The sequence below is a fragment of the Leptinotarsa decemlineata genome, unplaced genomic scaffold (assembly GCF_025532065.1).
Source record: "Leptinotarsa decemlineata unplaced genomic scaffold, Ldec_3_MD MMD2_tig00002082_RagTag_RagTag, whole genome shotgun sequence".
Classification (NCBI taxonomy): Eukaryota; Metazoa; Arthropoda; class Insecta; order Coleoptera; family Chrysomelidae; genus Leptinotarsa; species Leptinotarsa decemlineata.
The window spans coordinates 933,518-953,677 of NW_027412573.1; the positions used below are offsets into that span (position 1 = coordinate 933,518).

Consider the following 20,160-nt stretch of genomic DNA (forward strand, 5'->3'; position numbering starts at 1 on the left):
GGTAGGTGCTATAGTATTACAGCACAGTCGCCTAATGACCAAATAAGCACACGTTAACTGGAAATACGGCACTGAACATGTAGACAAATTCAAAAAAACTAATTGACAAAATACCTTTTGAGAAAATAGTGGATAACTAAGCTCTACAAGCATCTTTCAACTACCAGCCAGTTTTCTACGGTTTCTGGAATAAGCCACGGTCGAAGATTGGAAGCATAGATCGCTGCTTGGTGGAAAAGAGCAAATCTCTGGGAAAACTCGCTGAAATGTCTGTATGTATTTCAATATCCGTCGCGGCATTAGCCAGAAAAGTCATTATATCTAATGGGTATCTGCCAAACCCTACTGTTTAAAAGTTGATGGGAGAAATGACATATATGTACCATCCAAGTTGTTCTAATCAACAATTCAATTAATGACTCAGACGCATATTTCCATCAACGATATTCCATTTTTGGGAGGTAGGTGGGACAAATGCAAACGAGTTGATGACTCCATCAACACAACTCTGACACAGTTTATCGTCAACGGGGTGTGTCGGTTTCGACCTATTTCGCTACCCTCGTTGGCTCTTTGCCAGTTACTGCAAGTTTACCCCAATAATATCTCGAAGTATCGATTCCGGAAAAGAACACAATCTTTGAAGTGGTTTTCAGAGATAATCAAAGGTATTTCACTTTTGTTAATTTCTTGATTGATGTGGTTTTGCGGTTGAGCGAAAAGATATAGAAAACCGCTAGTATTTCAGTAATTTCATATGATTGAAAAACCTTCAGATAACTGTTACACTTATTCAGTGTTTTGCACTTTCGCCATCATGGCGCTGGCATCTGATTTTGAATTCCCAGTCGCCAAAAAGTAAGCGTGGTCAGTTCTGTTGAAACAAACTAAAGCAAATTCAAATCCAAGATAGAGTGGATGTTAACATTGACATGCCCTACGCACGTGATATTGAAAATCCCAAGAATTGGCCAGGGTCGTATTCAGAACCAACATCTTGTTGATCGCAAATGCTATATCATACTTAGGAAAACTTTTTTATAATAACGAGTGAAATGCACAAGTTTTGCAGTTTAACGGGAAAAATGCAGATAATATTGATAGATAGATTTTCATTGGATTTTTCACAGCGCACTCAAGCATTATATGAAAAGAGGAGTAATTATTTCTTTATTGATAATTTTTATTTTATGTAAAATCAAAAGGGATATTAATCAAAATTATTCAACTGGATGAATTTGTCTCTCCATCAGTAGTGTCATCCTCACCAATCTGAATTATCAGTGGCTCGATTTGTGCCTCTATTATGTCATCAAGCTACATCTTTGTCTCGACTTCCGATATCACATGCCGAACACACTTCTCCCATTTCTCCGCTGTGACTCTTTTCAAAGCCTCATCAAAAAGTACTTTGAACGTGGTGTTATGCTGAGCTACAAAATTCTTCACATTCGCCCATATTAACTCGATGGGATTGAGCTCGCAGTGGTATGGAGGCAGGCGAAGGACAATTTTGTTTTGGCCTGCTGCCATCTCATCGACTATATTTTTTTGGTATTCAAGCTTGCGCTCCTTGACAATTTTTAGTAGCTGTTTTTTTAGCATTGAGTCTTCAAAGCTAATATTCTTTGATCGCAGCCAATTTTGGATTTCAACCTTCTTTGAAGACGTTGCCGGAATCTTCTCTAACCGACGCGAATGATAAGGTGCATTGTCCATTACAATCACAGCATTATCCTCCAGATGGGGTAGTACTTTGGAAAACCACTGTTCGAAAGATTCACCGTTCATTTCTTCGTGATAATCTCCAGTTTTCTTCGACTCGAAACACCACAGCTCTTCAGCAACCCCATTCTCATTGCCGATGTGACAAATAATAAGCCGTTTTCCTTTACCTGAAATTTTGAAGAGGTATGTAAGTAAATGAAAAAAATACGAGGGTTACTATATTGAGATTGAGGCAGGTCTTAATATAAATATAAGTTTACCTGATGGATTTGTTAATCCGGTGGATAGTCCATCTAGAAAGGCCCTCCTAGATGAGGTCACAGTTTCATCGACCCATACTTTAGGGATAGTATGACCAGCATTAACCCAGGTTTCATCCTTATAATAAATTGTTCTCCGTTGTTCCCTATAATATTTAATTTTGGTCAAATACTCTCTCCTCCATAACACAATTTCCTCTCTATCCAATAATAAACTATTGCGCCCTCGTTTTTTCCATACAAAATTCAAATGTTTCAATACTTTATGGAATGTTGACCGCTTAAAACTTGGCAATAAAACACCTTCATTTATTTCTGTGAGTACTTTGTCTATCGTGGGTATTTAATTTCTGAAAAAGTACTCATGCGCTTTCCTCTGATTGCATGTTTATCAGCATCATCTATTGATTTTATAATGGTTTGACGATTCTGATTTGTATTCGGTTTGGAAAATGTATGATTTTGTTTATAATCCCGTAAAACATTGTAAATCGAAGCGCAACACACTCCAATTTTATCGGAAACTTTCGATACGACTTCGTCGACAGTCTTTGTCTCAATTTCTTTCATCTCTTTCTTGAACACATTTAAAATCACTTCTTTCATCTCAACACTCAAATGTCTTTTTTTGGATCGTTTCCTGGCCGGACTCAGAGGATAGCTCACAGTGTCATCAGCAGTGTCTGTACTGGACATCTTGGGAAACAATTTTAAACAATACACTATAACGCACGCCACACAAATGACTGATTACAACCCTGTGCTGGTACCGAACTCGTACCAAGAAGGCGAATTCACCAATGAACGCTGCCCTTTCCATCTGACACTGGGCGATCACGTGAACATCACGCTTCGGTTTTGTTTTGTTTTACTCTATCTTGGATTTGGATAGACTTCAGTCCACATTGTTCCCCTAGATCCCTCTGGTCGGAAGCTAAAGCTGTTAATCAAAACTTTACAAAATCTACAATTCCACCACTAATAAAAGCGGGTGGTTCAAATTGCAACAACATCTAAAAAGAAAGCAGATCTACTAGCTGAACAATTTGAGTCGATTTTCTGAAAAAGACACCACCAACTATTCCCGCCACTAAAATCCACGATGCCGAAAAATGCAGGCAAATTTTGAAACAGCTCCATATCAACAACACCAATATTTTGAAGACAAGGCATGGGTGTTTTTTCTTGTTTCTCGCGTTTAGCCTATTTTCAAAAAGGACAAGAAAAATCTTCCAAATAAGTTTAGACCAGTGATTCAAAAATCATGCAGAAAATCATTAAACACCATATTCGTGAAAATTTTGGAAGGGCTTGAAAATTTTGAGCGATCATCAATATGACTTTCGAAAACAAAGATCAACAGGCGACCTTCTGTCGTATGTCGTATGGAATAACGCAATCGAGAAACATGGAGAGTCAAGAGTACCTCAGGGATCAGTGTTGAGACCGCTATTATTTATATTATATTGTAATGATGTTGGGACCGCGGTTGCTGAGAATACGTGCGTTATGTATGCAGATGACACATCACTTCTGATTTCGGACAAAGACGACACAATTTTGAAAAAAAATTGTAACACGGTGTCAAATCATTTGTTTTCATGGTGTGCCGCCAACTCAATTCATTTCAATTCTCGAAAGACTTTATTAGTACGGTTTCATCACAGGCAAAAAATCTGTTCAAATCTAGAAATTAAAATCAATGAGAATGAATACACACTTTCTTTATCCGATGAATGTAAATTTTTGGAACCCACGCTAGATGATTGTCTGAAAGAGTCATTGCAATAAACTGATATCGAAACTAAGTTCTGTTTCGTAGCTGATACGAAATCTTAAGCCATTATTAACCACTGAACAGTTAGTAAATTATTACTATGTATATATAGAATCTAGAATCAGATATGGCATTGTCTTTGGGGAAGCTCTTCATTGGCTCCAATGTCTTTATTGCCCAAAAAAAATATACGGATTTTAGCAGGCGTTAATCAGAGAACCAATGTTATCACTCGACCCCACTTTCCATTTGAAATTTTAGGGTTGTTACTCACCCTCGCTAAGGGGTTGAAGGCACAGGTAGAAGAATACATATAAATTGTGTCCCCCTCAAAAGCAAAATTGACCTGTCCGGGCATTTTTGCGTTAAGTTACAAAAAAAGAAGAAAAGCAAGGTGCATACTTTTCGTTGGACCACTCTGTATGATCGCATTTCATCTTACCGTAATGTTAATACAAGAAAGTACAATGATTTTTACATAAATCCTGTCAGATATAATATAACCGCTAACTCAACTTCTTACTTGGGGCTGAAACTTTATAACAAACTGCCCGACTCATTGAAAACTACCTATAGAATTCAGGTTTTCAAAACCACCCTTAAAAGGTTTTTATTAGAACATAATTTTTATAATATAGATGAATTTCTCAATCTTCCGTAATTTTATTTATCTATCACATTAATTTAATGAAGCTGGTGTTGAATGAAGTTGATGTGTTTTGTATGCATATGACAATCTTTCAAGTATGTCTGGTTTAATTTTACTCTAAGTATTATTTCAATGCTATTTGATCTATCCTATAAGGATGAATACCTACAGGATGAATAAAGTGATTTGATTTGTTATTTCCAAGGCCTTTGGCCGTATGTGAGATGAGGGTTTGCTGGCCAAACTTCGATGCTATGACTTGTCAGATCATTTTTGTGTATGGTTCTTCAGCTTTCTGAAAGTTCTACTGAGGTGCTGCAACTTCAGCTGCAGCTGTAGCTGCTGCTGAACTGCCAAGGAGGAAAAGAAGAACCTGAAGAGTCTGATGATGATATGGCTCTTAGACTCTTCGATTAGAGTAAACGTTTTTTAACTATGTGACATAGGATTAAACTTTTTCTAAGTTAAAAAAAAGAGTTTTTGCCACATGGTCGTAAGGTAAATAAGGAGTATTATCTTGAAGTTATACCCCTCTTGCGAGAAGCAATATGAAGAAAACGACCGGTATTGTGGAAAAATAATTCATGTATTTTGCATCAGGATAATAAACATGTTCACTCGCCGTTGCTTGTTCGTGATTTTTTTATCAAAAACAGCACCGTAATCATGCTTCAGCCACCGTATTAACCAGATTTGCCAACTTGCCAGTTTTTCTGTTCTCAAGAAGAGACCCGTGAAAGAGTGCATGCACAAACTGCTTCAAAGAATGGGGAAAACGCTAGCACAGTTGTATTATATCTGAAGTGGACTACTTCGGAGGGAAAAATAAATATTTTTTGAGAAAAATGAAAATTCACCTCATTTTTTGAACGGACAGCATATTTCTTTTAACACAGGGACATGCTGAGGTTTGACATAGAGCCTCTAGGAAAAACTTACTGTGTTAATAAATAGCACATCACCGAAATCAGCGTGAACATTACGTAATTCTCAAAACACTCACTATCTTTTCCTATTCATATTTGCTACTGATGCGCTCGACCTTTCCACCGTAATCACTTAATCGTTGAATAAATGAACCAACACAAACTGGTTTGATGTTGAGAAACCTGGCAAATTCAGTAGCATGTAACAGCAACAGTAGTTAGTTTTTCAATAACAGATTTTTTCATGAAAAATTGTTACTTCGTTCTTTTACCATCAATAACGAATCCTTCAACTTTGACTAATAGTGGCATTTGTGAACCGATTGAAAATAATAATGAAGGATTTATGTACGCCAATCCAGGCGATAGACTGAAATTGAAAAGGTATGGTGGTTGGCGCTACGTTACTGTTGCAATGGAATCTAATCTATTACTAAACAATTGCATCGAAATACAAGTCAACGTCGACTGGAAATTTATCATTATTACTGAGTCTCTGAGTCTCCATTTGTCTGAATGCGGTTTGTTGTGCGGATTTCTATTGTCTATGAAAAGGTGGTAAAAGATTTTAAATCTATGGATGTAAAAAATAAAATTAAAATTAACTGAATATTGATATTATTGATATTAAAAAAATAGTTCGGATAAGTGTATTAAAACATAAATGAAATGAAAAATTGTGTTTTGAAAGAATAAATTAGAAAATACAAAATGTAAAAATGCTAATTCGTAACGAATACAAATTATTATAATCCTAAATTAAAATCAACAATAAGTGCAAAGTTTATTGTTAAATCACCTGAAAATGGAATTTTTAACAGGTGATGATTTACTGTATTGCCAAACATGCGCCAAACTAACTGATAAGGAAACAAGTATAGCTGAGGCACCAGTCAATCTAATAATAACACTGATGAATTTCAAACAAGACTCAACCTCTGACGGAAGCAAGAGACTCTTTCGAAGGTTGGAAATAGATGAACATTTCATCACTATTACAATATTCATGCAGTCATTGTTCACTGTGGTTCTGGCGTTGAATTTGGTCATTATTACGCCTTGGTCAAAGACGAAACGGACATACTCCCAAGATTTTGTAGTAAAAAGCTGTCACAGCAGTAATAGTGGACATATTGGATCGAAAACCATGTTGAAACGGGGAGATAATGTTACGCCTCTCAATTGAATGTAGTAAACGATGTAGGTATGCATATTCAAATATTTTTGAGAAACTAGATATGATCTAGTTCTCTAAAAGATATGGATCCGATTTTTTGTGGACAGGTACAACTTTTTCGATCTTCAATTTTTCGGGAAACACTCCTGTACTAAATGATAGATCAACTAAGAAAGTCAAAGGACAAATAATGTATTGCAAGCTTTTTCTGATCAAGAGATATTTTTATTATTCTACTAGCTTATACTCTGATTTCATGTACAATAAAGCATATTTATTATTTATCATTATTATTATTATTATCAGTTTTCTAGCTAAATATCTGTATTAGAAGAATTTCTTCTTCTAAATCGATAGGTTTGGCAACGGCGCGAACCCATTAGCCACGCCTATTATGGACGGTCCAGTTTAGTTAGCGTTCCAAGCACATGGCGCTCCAATCTATGTTGGTAAACCTCGAAGTGGGTAACTGTAATGCGGATCAGCGTAGCGAGGTGTGGAAAACTTGAATGAACATCTCATAGAGCGGGCCACCGGACGGTGTTCGATCGTAAAAGCGACGTTGCCAAAGTGAGATAAATATCCTAGATATAGGTATTTCGTTGGAGTGTGCATTAAAGAAGAGAAGTGATGGATCAAAAACAAGTTGAATTAAACTGAATTTTGTTACAGAGGAACTTCAAAAGGTATCGTATTTCAGACACCTAGGTCCATTATCCCTAATAATATTTTTGGGAAAGTTTTTGGCTTTCTACTACTCCATCTTGATACAAAAAAGGATGATGAGGGAATCTTCCAAAGAAAGGAAGGAAGTAATCAATTTGAAAATAAGTAACTCTATACATGTAAAAATCGTAATTCATGAATGAATTGTGTGTATTTTCTATAATGTTATCCAATTTGGTACTGAAGAGCCTTAGAGCAAGTGTCTTACGGCGAAACATCGATGTATTCCAGTGAGGATGACAGTGTTCCATGTAAGTGCAATTTTTTACCATTCATTTAAAGTAGAACTCATGTGAATGATATCTGATTTTTATTCCACAACGAATGTTTGAAATACAAACTGAGTAGAGAAAAGTATCCTCTGTATAATTCAGTGTTCATATAGAAGTATTTGTTTCGAAAAAAATTTTTTCTTTCGTGTAATTCAATGTTTATATGAAAGTAGCTGTTTCAGGAGGACTTTCTTTCAGTTTGTGTCTGAAAGTTACTTCTTTGCATGATCTACACATCCATGTATAGAGTTACTTATTTTCAAATTGATTACTTCCTTCCTTTCTTTGGAAGATTCCCTCATCCTCTTTTTTTGTATCAAAATGGAGTAGTAGAAAGCCAAAAACTTTCTTTCCCAAAAAAATCACTCCTAAAAATATAACCCCTTCAATCCCTAATAATAGTTATTGTTTTTATTTCTTTTGTTGATACATATATAATTATTCGAAAATATCTTTATACAGTAACAAGGAAAAAGTCAATGGCCATATTACTGCAACTTAAAATAACATATTACAATTACAGATAGAAACACAACATATTAAAATAGACTTCAAAAGTCATGAATGTTGTACTAAATTTTTTCTATGAGGAACTATTTTTACTGGATATTTTTGCAAATTGAAGACTTTTTCACCAAAATAACTCACACCTCAGCACTTTCGTCTAAAGACTAAAAATTGTGATTCACGCAATCAAAAGCCTTGGAAAAATCTATGAATAGTACACATATTTGAAATTTGTTATCTAGATCCATTAGATATGATGTAATGTGTCCATTGAAGTCATAAAGGGCTGTTTCGGTGCTTTTGTTTTGCACTATTTTGCATGCCAAAATTTATCTGACTCTTTACAACACTGTTTGGTGGTTTTTATATGAAACCGATTGCTCATACTAACTTTTATGAATAATATCACCGAATCAGCTTCTTCATCTTGATGATTCGGTGAACCATCAAGATGAATATACCTCTCGTGCTGGCGAAACGTCAGGATGCAGGATGGTCCTCAAACCCGAAAGATAGTAACACTGAAAATCTCGGCCAGAAAAGCCTCAATCAATTTTTCCTAAATATATTTTCGCATTTCCTAGAACCCCAATATCAAACCCCAGTTTTGAGGAATTCCGATATCATGATCTGGCAACACCGCATTCAGAGGAAATTGAATGGGGTGAAGGTTAACTTTGTGCGTATTCGTATGGCGATGTATACGAAATAAATAGGAGCGCATCCAATTATTTATGAACCCATTCATTAAGTACTGTGTAAACAAACTTATATCAACAACAAAGTAATGTACGTACTGAATGAATCATCGCTCTAGTGCCACATTCCTGTCGTGCTGGAGACTGCAAGCCGAATACCGCTCCCTTCGACTGTTGTTATTGACAAATTATTTGTTTAATAACAATGTTTGAGAATACAGGAATGGTGATCGAGTCTTGCAGGAAAAATATTTTGGGGTCCCTCGAGGTCCAGATTTGGTTCCATTTGTCACGTTGCGAACTTATTTGTATGACAACAGTGTTCAAAAAAAGAGGAAGATGATGGAGCCTTGCAGGAAAAATATTTTGGGGTCCCTCACGGTCCAGATATGGGTCCATTTTCCACGAATGTTCATAGAGGCGCTTCAAGCCGAAATCCGCTGTCTTTGACTGTTTGTTTGACAATAATGTCAATGAATAGAGGAATGATGATCAAGCCTTGCAGGAAAAATATTTTGGGGTCCCTCAAGGACCAGATTTGGATCCATTTCCACGAGAGTTCATAGAAACGCTGCAAGCCTAATTTCTGCTTCTTTCAAATGTTGTTATTGACAACTTATTTGTATGAGAACAGCGTTCAAAATAGAGGAAGGTGAAAAAGCCTTGCAAGAAAAATATTTTGGAGTACCTCAAGAACCAGATTTGGGTCCATTTCCCACGAATGTTTATAGAAGCGCTGCAAGCCGAATACTGCTTCTTTCTACTATTGTTATTGACAACTTATTTGTATGACAACAGTGTTCAAAAAAAGAGGAAGATGATGGAGCCTTGCAGGAAAAATATTTTGGGGTCCCTCACGGTCCAGATATGGGTCCATTTTCCACGAATGTTCATAGAGGCGCTTCAAGCCGAAATCCGCTGTCTTTGACTGTTTGTTTGACAATAATGTCAATGAATAGAGGAATGATGATCAAGCCTTGCAGGAAAAATATTTTGGGGTCCCTCAAGGACCAGATTTGGATCCATTTCCCACGAGAGTTCATAGAAGCGCTGCACGCCTAATTTCTGCTTCTTTCAAATGTTGTTATTGACAACTTATTTGTATGAGAACAGCGTTCAAAATAGAGGAAGGTGAAAAAGCCTTGCAAGAAAAATATTTTGGAGTACCTCAAGAACCAGATTTGGGTCCATTTCCCACGAATGTTTATAGAAGCGCTGCAAGCCGAATACTGCTTCTTTCTACTATTGTTATTGACAACTTATTTGTATGACAACAGTGTTCAAAGAAAGAGGAAGGTGATCAAGCCTTGCAGGAAGAATATTTTGGGGTCCCTCACGGTCCAGATTTGGGTCCATTTTCCACGAATGTTCATAGAATCGTTGCAAGCCCAAATCCACTCCCTTCGACTGTTTGTTTGACAATAATGTTCGTGAATAGAGTCTTGCAGGAAAAAAATATTTTGGGGTTCCTCAAGGACCAGATCTGAATTCATTTCCCACGAATGTTTATGAAAAGCCAAATACCGCCTCCTTCGACTGTTGTTATTGACAAATTATTTGTTTGACAACAGTATTCGAGAAAAAAGAAAAAATGGTCGAGTCTTGCAGAAAAAAAAAATATTTTGGGGTTCCTCAAGGACCAGATATGAATTCATATCCCACGAATGTTTATGAAAAGCCAAATACCGCCTCCTTCGACTGTTGTTATTGACAAATTATTTGTTTGACAACAGTGTTCGAGAAAAAAGAAAAAATGGTCGAGTCTTGCAGAAAAAAAAATATTTTGGGGTTCCTCAAGGACCAGATATGAATTCATATCCCACGAATGTTTATGAAAATACAGCTTTCTTCGATTGTTGTTATTGACGAGAAAAGAGAAAAAGTGGTCGAGTCTTGCAGGACAAAAAATATTTTGTGGTTCCTCAAGGACCAGATCTGGGTTCATTTCCCACAAATGTTTATAGAAGCGCTGCAAGCCAAGTACTGCTGCTTTCGACTGCTTTGGGTCCTTGAGGGACCCCAAAAAAAGAAGAAGGTGATCAAGCCTTGCAGGAAAAAATATTTAGGGGTTCCTCAGGGAACAGATCTGGGTCCATTTTCCCAGAAATGTTTATAACAGTGGTGTCTATGTGGTAAAGTATCGATTTATGGTGGTCCTAAATTGCAGTATTCATTATATTGAGGTTCTTTCAGAATTTTGAAGTGGAAAAGTGGAGCTAACAAAAACGATCACCTCCTCATGAAGTGAAAAACTATAAACTTACTCAGTTTGGTCGTGATCTAATGGGAACGGGCTACAGTTCTCAGGTATTGGACTGGGTTCGCTCTCCTCTTGTACTGGACTCTCGAATATAAGCGTCTCCACCATGGAACCTTTGGAGCTACCGAAGGACACCCTGAAACAAAAGAAAAATAATTCAATGGACACATCCAGAAATAGTTATATGCAATAAGATGAGAAGAAGTCAGATTGTGAAAACCTCATCATCCTCATCAGAAGGCGAAATAAAAAATGGCGTACCGCAAGGTTCAATAGTAGGACCGTTACTTTCCTTGCTATACATTAACGATTTAACATCTATCGATATAGAAGAAGAATTTACCCTATTCAAGTGATGAGATGAAATGAAAAATCACCAAAGACGAAGTTTCGAAATTGGCATTATTGTTTCTAGAAGCATTGCTTTATTATAAATTTACATTATTTTCTACTCGCTTATATTCACATAGAGTGGTAGATAACGACTGATAAGTGGAATTTACTAACAACTATTGGCCAAACCATGCAATATGTAACAACAAGCATTGAAGAACACAACCAGATATGTTCACATCAATAATTTCCGGTTACTATTCATACGAACATGAAAAATCAGTGTCGCAAGTATTTTGCCGAAATAGTTCTGTCGACAAATAATTATTTCCAGTTGTATATTACAGCATACCGCACGTTCAACCTGTAGCGTTCCAGATATACCGTTGCTAAAAATAGCCAGGACGGATTTTCAGAATTTATACGTGCGAATGTTAACGCAAGTTTATGACGTTTCCTAGACGTTCTATCATTCTCAAAGCGCATAGGAGACTTATTTTATTACCGGCTATAATTTCGAAAGGCTAGAACAAGCGATTCAGTAGTTTGGTGCTGCCCTGATTTTTCCATGTACTCTGATTGCAAATGACGTGTGCTTCAACCCACGCCTCGTGATATAAACTACACCTACTAATGAGAGCTTTGCACGTTTGAAAAAAAAACTGTATTCACAGCCAGACATGCAACGTGAAGATGTGAAAAATAATTACACATGTTGAACCTTGGCCGGATAAAACAGGTGAATGAAATATTAGCCTAACATGCAATGGTCACTTTGATTGAACGTTGAAATTCGAAGGAAAATACGGAACTTTTCTAGACACTACAGAATCTGACCAGCAGAATGACGTTGAAACGTAGTCAGTTAGTATACGAGGGTGGTCCAAAAGGTTTCCGACCTCAACATGGAGTTAGCAGCACTCGTTTTTGAGGGGCAACACTCCTACGCAAATCAAAGATGAGTTTACCACAGCGAAATTTTGGGCAGCTGATTTTAAAAGAGCCGTAAGAGCTTGGAATACGGTGAAAATTCGGGACGTTCAAAAACTGCAACTACAGACAAAAACATCACCAAAGTTCATAAATGGTGCTAGACAACCGCCGAATTAAAGTGAGAGAGATAGCAAAGGTTATGAACATGTCAAAAGAACGGCCACATTTATAGAGAAAGAAAGGAATAGCGTTGACTGTGTTACCTTTGTCTGGTTTCGTGAGCGTGACATCGTTGTTCTGGATTTTCAGTTTTATTGACGTTAGTGTTGAATATTACGGAGTTTTTTTCCAACACCAAACCGTTATGTTCCTCTTGATCACTTGGTGATCGAAACACGTGGTACGAGGTGTTAAAATAACGGTATGGTGTGATCATTTTCAAGAGGAAGGTCAAGTTTGATCTTTAGCCCCCTTTAGATCAAGTTTGATCTTCCTCTTGATCACTTGGTGATCGAAACACGTGTCGAGGTGTTGAAATAACGGTATGGTGTGATCATTTTCAAGAGGAAGGTCAAGTTTGATCTTTAGCCCCCTTTAGATCAAGTTTGATCTTCCTATTGATCACTTGGTGATCGAAACACGTGTCGAGGTGTTGAAATAACGGTATGGTGTGATCATTTTCAAGAGGAAGGTCAAGTTTGATCTTTAGCCCCCTTTAGATCAAGTTTGATCTTCCTATTGATCACTTGGTGATCGAAACACGTGGTACGAGGTGTTAAAATAGCGGTATGGTGTGATCATTTTCAAGAGGAAGGTCAAGTTTGATCTTTAGCCCCCTTTAGATCAAGTTTGATCGTCCTCTTGATCACTTGGTGATCGAAACACGTGTCGAGATGTTAAAATAGCGGTATGGTGTGATCATTTTCAAGAGGAAGGTCAAGTTTGATCTTTAGCCCCCTTTAGATCAAGTTTGATCTTCCTATTGATCACTTGGTGATCGAAACACGTGGTACGAGGTGTTAAAATAACGGTATGGTGTGATCATTTTCAAGAGGAAGGTCAAGTTTGATCTTTAGCCCCCTTTAGATCAAGTTTGATCTTCCTCTTGATCACTTGGTGATCGAAACACGTGTCGAGGTGTTAAAATAGCGGTATGGTGTGATCATTTTCAAGAGGAAGGTCAACTTTGATCTTAAGCCCCCTTTAGATCAAGTTTGATCTTCCTATTGATCACTTGGTGATCGAAACACGTGTCGAGGTGTTGAAATAACGGTTTGGTGATAGGAAAAAACTTCAATAAAATTGATTACTACACCAAATGTTCCAAACAGTACATCACTAGTACATGATGTAACGAACTTGAAGCCTCCTCTGACCGATATGTTGGCCAGCGACAAACACATGACATCACCGCGAAAGGAATGCCATCGGCAACTGCCAATTAAACTCTAGGTGAGTACCGAAAGGACTATAGAATTCTAGAACGATCGTTACCGATATAAAAGGCCGGCTTCTGGTCCAGAGAGGGTAGTTGAGTTTAGAAAGTGAGTCGAGCGGTTGAACAGGGAATTCAAATGACAAGAGACAAAATGTGTTCGAGGAAAGTGCGCCTAGTGGACCTGAATGTCGCCGAATTGAAGCAAGAATTGGAGGAGAGGGAGCTAGATTGTTCTGGAAAGAAATCAGTAATCCAGAAGAGACTGTGGCACAACTTGACTGAATCAGGAGAAGATCCCGAAACATATTTATTCGAAGTTTCTGGGGGTGATTTGAGTTCAATAATGAGCAAACTCGATGAAAGATAAACTTCTAGAAAATTCGAATAGCTTGAATGAAGAACTTCTAGAAAATGCAGAAGGCTTGAAGAACGAACTTTGTTGTATGGCGTGTCTACTCGAAGAAAGGATAGAAACCATCGAGATAGAGATAGATAAAATCAGGAAGGAAATGAACACAGAAGTGGAGGACATCGAAGGGGAGATCAAAGATGAAATCGGGGCAGAAATGAAGAGAATGGAAAAACAATTAGGGAATGAAATCAAAGGCGGATTTGAGGCAGAAATCAGCAAGATGACAAACAATCAGTAAGAAACAATTAACAAGTTGCAAAACCAAATCTTTAATTCTGCCCACACCACAGTTTCTGTGGTGTGGGAACTCAATCCCAGAACTGAAAAATGTCAAAGTCAGTTCTGAACCTCCATGAAGCCGCCCCAGTTCGACGGAAAAACTCCTTGGGAAAATTACCGCCAACAATTCGAAGCTGCGGCCAGAGCGAATGGATGGAATGCAGGAGAGAAGGCGGTAGCATTAACACTGGCCTTGCATGGGGAAGCAACGAATATTTTGCAAACCCTCACGACCCAGGAACAGAAAGACTATGACCAACTCATAAAGTATCTTGAGCTGCGGTATGGACAGACCCACCTAGAGCACGTTTACCATTCACAGCTGACGAACCGCTGCCAGAATTCAGGAGAATCCCTACAGGAATTTGAAGCCGACATTGCTCGATTGGTTCGTCTGGCATATCCTGCTACACCGGAAAATATAAAGGAGCGGTTAGCAGTTCAGGCATTCTAGGAGGAACTAGACAGGCATTGACCTTGGGACCTCATCCCAAACATTTCGTGGATGCACTGACAAGAGCTCTGGAGTTTGAGGCTGTAAAACAAGGGCTAGGGAAAAAAAGGGTAATCGTCAGCCTGTATCCAGCAAGCCGACGAGCAGAAGAGAAGAAAGCAGCTATTCGTAGAACTACAGCTGTAGACGACAACTGGGAAGACAATAAGATCAAGGGAGACCAAGGGAAAAACCCAGATCTTGGTTTAGTCATCGGATGCAAGAAAAGTAATCAAAAACCATCGTGGCAGGAGGCAGCAGGTTATTCGCCAGCGGTTAAGTCCTACTGGGCCCAATGGAACTCCCTTACCTTGGCAAACGGGGTTCTGAAGCTGGTGTTGGAGAGTCTGAAGACGGTAGAGAAAAAGCGCCAGAGACTGGTACCCAGGTGTTCCTACGGATTATTTATCTGAGATGTTTCTTTCATTTATTTTGCTTCTGTACTATTAATTTATTGGAGATTTTTTGAATAGTTGGCAAAAATAAACAGAATTTGAATACTTGTCAAACATAAAAACCACGTCTTGTCATTCAAAGTATTTTTATTCAAAAAAACTATTGAAACCAAAGGCAATTTCAAAATACAAAACTAACCGGAGTCAGAAACATAAGTGGTCCTTCGAGCCGGATCAAATCAAAATCAACAATTTTCAAACCTTTTGTGGCACACAGGGTGTCTAAAATTATAGAAACCACTGATGTAAGGAGTTGGAATTGGGTATCAACGAAAGATAAGGTCGCCGATGAAGCCACAAGAGAAAATAATCACCATTATTGGGAATCTAGTAGATGGTTAAACGGCCCCAACTTTCTGAAGGATCCCAGCGAGGAATGGCCTCGAACCCGTATTGACGAGATTGACAATTTTGAAGTGAAGAGAAAATTTGTTGGTGTTACTTCCCGAAACCAAGACAATTTAAAGGAAGTATTGCCAGATATAACAAGATTTTCATCATGGTTGAAGTTGTTACGTGCAAAGGCTTGGATGCTGAGATTTATCAGTAATATAAGAAAAAAATCGCCATTCAACAAAGAATTCATGCCTAACGAAATAAAAATCGCCGAAAATTTATGGATAATATGTTCAGTAGGAACATTTTCAAGACGAAATTGAGTACCTGCAAAATGCTGGAAAAATTGAATCCTCTAGCAAGCTCTTCAAATTGTCACCTTTTCTAGATGACGAAAGAATAATACGACTCAAAAGTAGAGTTTTGTATTGAAATGATTTACCTGATCACACAAAATTTCCAAAAATTCTCGAACCAACAAAATTGCTGATTTTTCACTATCACTTAAAAGCAGCGCATAACAGTCAAGAGTATGTCGTAAATGAAGTGAGACAACGTTACTGGATTCTAAACATAAGATCAGCAGTGAGAAGTTGTTGGAACAGATGCCAATTTTGATAAAATAGAAGGGCAAAACCAGAACTACCGAATTCTCGTCTAACCTCATTTGTTCGACCTTTTATTACCAAAGTCGTAATGGACTATTTTGGGCCTATGAATGTTTCTGTTGACCGAAGACATGAAAAAAGATACGGAGTATCTTTTTTCATGTCTTCGTGCAGTTCATCTTGAAATTGCATACTCTTTGAGTACAGATTCGGGAATAGTGACAATCAGAAGACTAATTGGTCATAGAGGGTGTCCCAATAATGGTACGAACCTGAGGAGAGCAGCAAATGAACTTAAGAGAGCCTTAAAAGATTTGGACCAGAATAAGTTAATTTCGAACTTAGCCACTGACAACATTGAATTCAATTTCATACCCCCTTCTGATCCACATATGGGAGGAAGTTGGAGAGACTCATTAGATCCATCAAAACTACTTTGAATGTTATTCTCAAAGAAAAATTTCCACGAGACGAAGTTCTGCAGACTTTATTAATAGAAGCCGAATCCATTGTCAACAGCCGTCCACTGGTTCACGTGTCACTTGACCAAGCAGACAGAGATTTTTTGAATAGTTGGCAAAAATAAACAGAATTTGAATACTTGTCAAACATAAAAACCTCGTCTTGTCATTCAAAGTATTTTTATTCAAAAAAACTATTAAAACCAAAGGCAATTTCAAAACCAAAACTAACCGGAGTCAGAAACACCAGGAACAGACGACGGGAGGTGCTCAAAGAAATCCATGATGGAGTCTCTGGAGGAGTAACGAAGACCCTCCAGTTGATTCTTTAATTTGTTACATAATTACATGTTACATGTAATTATCATGAATGGTGTTACAAGTTTTCACCAATTGAGAATCCGTCCCCTCATCCGCAAAAACACTCTCGCATCAAATTCCCCAATGAGAGTGAAACCCCGTGATCAAATCACGGAACAAAGAGCTTTTGTTCGAAGCAGACCCACAGATCGAGCGCCGTCATCCTTAACAATAACTTCCCGCTCGAGAGGCGGTCGTCTTCCACCTGCCGCCGCTCTGATATGTCGCGAACAATAGAGCAGCGTGCACGAGCCTAACGCTCCCGTGCTGAACCTCGTGGCACTCCTCGATCGCACCCACAGCGAATAAGTGCATAAGTGAGGCGAATGTGACGGTTTTAGTCAGAGAAACTGGGTGGATTCGAGTTGCCAATTTGGCATTATCATTTAGCAATACTTCAGAACTGATAAGAGAAGAGATTTTGTTTTTTTTTTTGTAATGGACGAACTCAAAAGGTAGTCAAGTGTTCTCGAAAATTCCTTAACCTTTAGGAAGCTACATTGTAAGCGAGTAAAAAAGGTTGTAGTTTGTATTTCATCAGTTCGGACTTCCATTGTCTAATATAATATAAATTGATTTGACAACCCTGAAAAACCCAGGAACACTGCTTTAGGAGAAAATTCGAAGAAGCCGCGTATATGTTGTCCAACAATGCATTTAGTCAAGTCAATATATATATTTATATATATATAAATCAAAAATGAAAATTCATGGACACACAACACTCCAAAATAGTGGGCAAACCGCGGACACGTGTTTCTGGCTAATCATGAGGCCAATAGCCAGAATATATATGTATATATATATATATATATATATATATATATATATATATATGATGTGTTGTTTTTCCGGATGTTCATCCGTTGTGTACTATTCGATAGTCGACGTTTCGCCATCATCTCAGATGGCATTATCAAGACGAGTTACTGCTTCGCTTCGAGAGGTGTAACTGTTACACCTCTTACTTACACCTGTTACTTTTTGAAAAGGTCAATAGAATCTATATCCTTTAGGCTTTGAATCCTTTAACAAAGACAGAATTTTGGTAAGTCTTCGTCCTTACTAGAGGTAAGTGAAAGCAATTTCTTGATCTGGTTGGGTATTGGTGCAGTTCAAAATTGTAACTTATTTTATCAATCAAGTATTTAGGTGCCCGTCTTGTTTTGATTTTCAACATGAAAATAAGTGTCTGGTATAACAGATAATCTTTAATTGCTAACCATCCTAAACTGTCCAACATGGTTTTTAAGGGAGTGCGTCTGCTACATGACAAAATGATACGCATCGATCGGTTTTGTAGTTTTTGGAACCTGTTAATTTGGTGTTGGTTCGGTAGGTATAAAATAGTGGAGCAATAGTTCAAATGGGGAAGTATCATACTATTGTATATCACCGTTTTTGTCCATGCATTAAGGTATCTTGAACATCTGAATAAAAAGTTTACTTTAAAAGAAATAGTTTTTAATACATGTGGCATTATTATCTTCATTCTACGTAAAGTTTTGTGATACCTAGAAACATTTTCAAAATTTTACATCCTAAAAATCAATTTTTTCAGTTATGATTGCACCAAACTGCAAAAAACTTTATATAGCTGAACAGAGGACTAAAATTCCTTTCCAACAAGGTGCCACACGACCCCTTTTGCTATTTAAAATTTTCGAGGGGGTGCTTATAATTCAGAAGGGGTGCTGGAGGGGGATGATATTTTCATACTGTAAATTGTCAATTCAAGAATAAATTTCGACCTGTTTCAGGTTTTTTTGACATAGTACATAATAACGCTGAAAATAAATTTATTCCATACATAATGGACCGCACTGTATAAAACAAAGTCGTAAAATCGTTTCAGTTTATGAACATTCGATAAATTAGTGAAAACAGTGAAATTCAAACAAATTCAAGGCATTCGATTTGCTAGATGACAGTGTCATGATGTGCGTTAAGGTAAATGTGTTAAGACATTTGTGATTATGCAATTCCACTGCGAAATATTGTGAATCAATCCACTGCCTTGGCGCCTTCCGCAGGTAATAATAATAATAAATCTTTATTTTTCAGTTAAAAAGCATAAATGTATGAATACATTTCTGCAGAAACTGACAAAAACGTCATAATTATAGAAATGAATTTAAATGACATGAACACTGTCATAAGTTATTAATATAAAAAAAGTAAATTTTGATTGATGCAACTAATTTTCCTTTATTTTGAGTATTTCAATATTAAATTCTACAAAAAGGTTTTGAAGCTTTATATCTTCTATTAATTATCTGCGAGCGCTTTCGACAGTTGGTAGTACTGTCATCTTCTGGCACTCCACAATGGTTTGATAAGAACTTCAACGCATAACAATTTTTTCTTAACTTTTTACAAAGTGTATCGACGTGTGGTTCCCAGCACAATTCATAGTTGATTGTTAGTCCAAGCAACTTAGTCGTTTCACTAGCATATACATTCATGTCATTGTCCTTAAAAATTTGAAACTGTTCCATAGTTTCCCTCAAAGTAAATTTCATCAAAGAGGTTTTAGATACATTTACCGTAAGATGATTTATTTCGGACCACTCCATTACTTTATTGTATACCATTTCTGATGTTATCACAAGTTCGGTAGTATCTTCACCAGTTATAAGTAGATTTGTATCATCAGCATATGATATTACTTGGACTTTAGAGATGTCAAGAAGGAAATTAATGAGATCTTTAGCATAGATTAAAAATAACAAAGGTCGAAGAATTGAGCCTTTGGGAACTCCCTGCTTAACAATGAGAGATTGGCTCTGAATTATGTTGATGATCAGTCGAGTATGATTTCATTAAATTCAATGCAACACCCCTTATACCTAATCGCTCAAGCCTAATTAATAAGAGGTCATGATTAACACAATCAAAGGCCCGAGAAAAGTCAATAAATAACCCACAAATCTGGACTTTTCCATCCAAGGCTGTTATTACGTTTTCTTGAAAATTATATAAAGCAGTAGTAATGAAGCTATAGGAGCTCTGGCTCAAAATCCCATGTATTTTCTTATGGAGCTTAATTCTGGACCTTTTTGGACCTCCGAT

The 20,160-nt window shown here is 37.3% G+C and overlaps 1 protein-coding gene across 1 annotated transcript in view; it reads right to left on the minus strand.

The window, feature by feature from the left end:
* LOC111513274 (uncharacterized) overlaps positions 1-20,160 on the minus strand; it is a 206,061-nt gene that overhangs the window by 76,980 nt on the left and 108,921 nt on the right. The window contains exon 3 of the mRNA XM_074176782.1: positions 10,985-11,116. Coding sequence (XP_074032883.1) covers positions 10,985-11,116 — 132 coding nt within the window. The remainder of the gene's footprint in view (positions 1-10,984; positions 11,117-20,160) is intronic.